The sequence below is a fragment of the Nanorana parkeri genome, unplaced genomic scaffold (genome assembly GCF_000935625.1).
Source record: "Nanorana parkeri isolate BGI_ZX_2015 unplaced genomic scaffold, ASM93562v1 scaffold2587, whole genome shotgun sequence".
Lineage (NCBI taxonomy): Eukaryota > Metazoa > Chordata > Amphibia > Anura > Dicroglossidae > Nanorana > Nanorana parkeri.
The window spans coordinates 50,673-54,696 of record NW_017308855.1 but is presented as its reverse complement, the minus strand read 5'-3'; the positions used below and the strand labels follow the sequence as shown (position 1 = coordinate 54,696).

General features: G+C 46.6%; 1 protein-coding gene across 1 annotated transcript in view; it reads right to left on the bottom strand.

Moving 5' to 3' along the window:
• LOC108801967 (semaphorin-6D-like) overlaps nt 1-4,024 on the bottom strand; it is a 52,213-nt gene that overhangs the window by 12,849 nt on the left and 35,340 nt on the right. Inside the window, exons 15-16 of the mRNA XM_018573871.1 lie at nt 2,334-3,105; nt 1,122-1,161 (exon numbers count right to left, since the gene is read on the bottom strand). Coding sequence (XP_018429373.1) covers nt 1,122-1,161; nt 2,334-3,105 — 812 coding nt within the window. The remainder of the gene's footprint in view (nt 1-1,121; nt 1,162-2,333; nt 3,106-4,024) is intronic.

The window sequence follows — 4,024 nt, the reverse complement described above, 5'->3', positions numbered from 1 at the left end:
ACTAATATTATTAATAATAATAATAATATTACTACTAATAATAGTAACAATAATAATAGTAATAATAATAATAATATTATTATATAAACTCATATTTTTTCCCTATTTAAATTGTATCCAGGCTTGCCAAAACATAAAACTCCAAAAGCATCCTAAGCATACGTACATAGGCACATGCATGTCATCGTGAGAGCACAGAAAATCCATCACGTCCTCCTAAGCGCTCCTTCCCCCCGAAGTAATATATGTGGGTATGGGGGGAGTAAGCGGCGTCTGCGATCAATATGAAACCAGTCACATGGTCCTTACTGAGATCCTCAATCTGGCCTTCAAGCTCTCCACCGAGCGCATTAAGTAAGCGTTGACGCACTATCTGCGATCTTTATGTGATGAACCGCGGCGCACAGCCTCACCATGGAATGCCCTCCATCACTACACTTGTATCAGGTATGTGGCGCTATATATATAGAACGTGTTCCGTATTGATCGCAGGCACTGATTGGTGGAGAGCTCCATCTATGAGGACCACACTACTCATCTCATATTGATCGTAGACCACGCTTACTTGCTCTATCCACACACATTGCTTGGGGGAGGGGGCAAGTGTCACTTATGAGGGCTTGTTGCATTTCCTGTGCTATGGCAATGACCTATATTCATCTATATATACGTATGCTTTCCATGCCTCAGGACTATGAATGTTTCAATGGGCCCCTATGACCAATATTCATTGCACTTGGTGATGTGCGGCTTGGATGCAGCTGCTCGGCCATGGAAACCCATTCCATGAAGCTCTCTACGCACTGTTGTTGTGCCAATCTGACGGCCGCATGGAGTTTGGAGGTCTGTAGCTATTGACTCTGCAGACAGTTGGCGACTTCTGCGCACTGTGCGCTTCAGCATGCGCTGACCCCGCTCTGTCATGTGACGTGGCCTACCACTTCGTGGCTGAGTTGCTGTTGTTCCCAGTTGCTTCCACTTTGTTATAATACCACTAAGAGGTGACCGCGGAATATTTAGTAGCCGGGAAATGTCACGGACGGACTTATTGCGCAGGTGACAACCTATCACGGCACCACGCTTGTAGTCACTGAGCTCCCGAGAGCGACCCGTTCTCTCACCAATGTCTGTAGAAGCGCCTGCATGCCGAGGAGCCTCATCCTATACCGGGGGCCATGGAGGGGATTGGAGGAACACCTGAATCCAATGATTTGGAGGGGGCGGGGCCCAATACTTTTGGTTATATAGTGTATATACGTATGTTTTTGATGCTTTATGTATGTTTCAATGGGCTCCTATGACCAATATTCGTCTATATACGTATGCTTTGGATGCTTTTGACATGTGAAGGTTTCTATGGGAGAGTGGGCTCCTAGAACCCTACAAGGGGGTACTCATTGTTATGGAGGAGCGTTAATGACTTCCAACGTGCCCAGAGTGCTTATTTGATGCTTATCATCCAAAGAGCAATTTTAATACCTCCTGGAGGCCACCATCAGCTAAGAGGAGGAATCCCTACTCAAATATCTGCCACATATGCATCTCCAAGCTGCGATAAGCTGTTTTGTTTGAGGCATCTATTGGTTGGATCTGAGCCATCCGCCGGATATTGGCGCCAACCCTAAGTGTTCATTTCATCTGAGCTCAGATTGTGGACGTTCCATCCCTGACGAGGTGTAACACATTTCAGAGCGTCGTTATCAAACCCGTAAGGATATATATTCGTGGGTTGGGCTCGTAAGAAAAAGATGATTGCGGGGGGGGTCAAGGAATAATTATTAGTATGCATGGCGAGGTGGGATCCATGGACTCTTCCATCTTGATGAAGAAGATTTATGGTTACACCACAAGGGTGGTCATTATAAAGTGGCAAGTTGGACACCGAAACACCGTTACCATGTGTGTAAAACCAACCCCGCAGGCCTTCCCATAACATATATCCATAATGGCCACCATTTTGGTGTATCCATAAAGCTTTTACATTAGGACAGAAGAGTCCCTAATATTAATAAGGAAGTATGGGATCTGTGACTCCGAGACGTCTTCCCCAGTCGGTAAGGCTTGAGCGGTCACATAGTCTGTCAGGAGACTGTGAAGAACAATCCTCCACTGTACAGAGCTCATGATCCAACTTCACAAGACCCACAAGACGCGCAATCTATCACACTCCTCGCTCAGACTACAATTTGTCTTTCATTATTTGTTAGAAGTTGCGATTGTGCCTCTGCCGATAATATCCCCGGGTTGTTACCATCCTCGTTTCTTGGAATAAACAAGAGCGTAGTTTTTGCTTATGCCTTCATCTCAACTAGCATGACCTGTGTTACATATACCGTTCCCTCCAGCCATGTAGAGTGAGAATCTTTATGGAAGTCATACAAGTCCACTTGGTGAAGGCTCCAGCTGATTGTAGCCACAGGTTCATCGAAAGAAACCTTTTATTGGCGGTGATTTCACCATGGTGGCCCTGTCCAGTGAGGGGAGCATCTCTCGAATACTGCTGTATGTTGATGATGGAGCACACATAGGTCAACATGGTGGAGGCTTCAGCTGATTGTAGCCACGGGTTCATCGAAATAAACCTTTTATTGGCGGTGATTTCACCATGGTGGCCCTGTCCAGTGAGGGGAGCTTCTCTTGTATACTTCTGTATATTGATGATGGCGCACAAACAAGTCCACTTGGTGAAGGCTTCAGCTGATTGTAGCCACAGGTTGATCGAAAGAAACCATTTAATGGCGGTGATTTCACCATGGTGGCCCTGTCCAATGAGGGGAGCATCTCTCGAATACCGCTGTATGTTGATGATGGAGCACACATAGGTCAACAGGGTGAAGGCTTCAGCTGATTGTAGCCACATGTTCATTGAATGGTGGCCCTGTCCAATGAGGGGAGCTTCTCTGAAAAACTTCTGTATATTGATGATGGAGCACACATAGGTCAACTTGGTGAAGGCTGCAGCTGATAGTAGCCACAGGTTCATTGAAAGAAATCTTTTATTGGCGGTGATTTCACCATGGTGGCCCTGTCCATTGGTGGGAACTTCACTCGAATACTGTTTGTGGATGATGGAGCACACACGGGTCAACTTGGTGAAGGCTTCAGCTGATTGTAGACACAGGTTCAACAAAAGAAACCATTTCATGGAGGCGATTTCACCATGGTGGCCCTGTCCAATGAGGGGAGCTTCTCTCAAAAACAGCTGTATGTTGATGATGGAGCGTTTTTTTTAGCTCCACGGGTAAGTTGTGACTTTGGCCTTCAAGCATAAAAGCTCTTGAGTGATCTTGCTAAAGGCAGTCCACAGGTGGGCAGATGTCTCCACGAGAGTGCGGAGACATCTGTCCAACTTTGAATATGCCTGTGTCTTGCAACTAGGCCAACTTATTGGTGTAGTGTGTGCATGGTGGAGTAGTTTCAACCTTAGGAACCACTTGATGTCACCCCTTATGGCAGTTGTCTAGAGCCCAACCTGAGCCCAACTGGGCCATTGAATTGGGGCATTTATGTGCCTGATGACAGAAGCAGACCGGCAAGGTGGGTATCATTAAGCCCAACCTTGACCCCTGATGACAGAAGCTACATGGCTCCCGGACCATAATCCTAATCCTCCATAATCCTCATCGCCTCACCCAATGATGAAGGGTTCTGCCCATTCCCCGCTCTAAAGCACCAAAAATAAGGTGACCTTAGACATAATTTCGACCAAACCGCCCTCCGTCATGACAATGCCCCATCGCTCTCATTTAAAAAGACGGCATAAAAGATAAAGACTTGAAAGCCGGCGCATAAATCACCGCGGCTCGTTGGCAATGTGAAAAATTAATCCAGTTTTATTGACCGATATAAATGGAGGAAACAAGCCGGCGGGATGCGAGAGCCGCCCGCGCCCCATTCGTCTTGTGAACGTCGCAGCCTATAACGTTGCCACTTCATCCAGCGAAGGAGTCGGTTGTATGGATCGTGTTTTATTAATACGCCGTCCCGTAATGTTCCCCTTCGAGTCGATAAAATACGAGAGAGC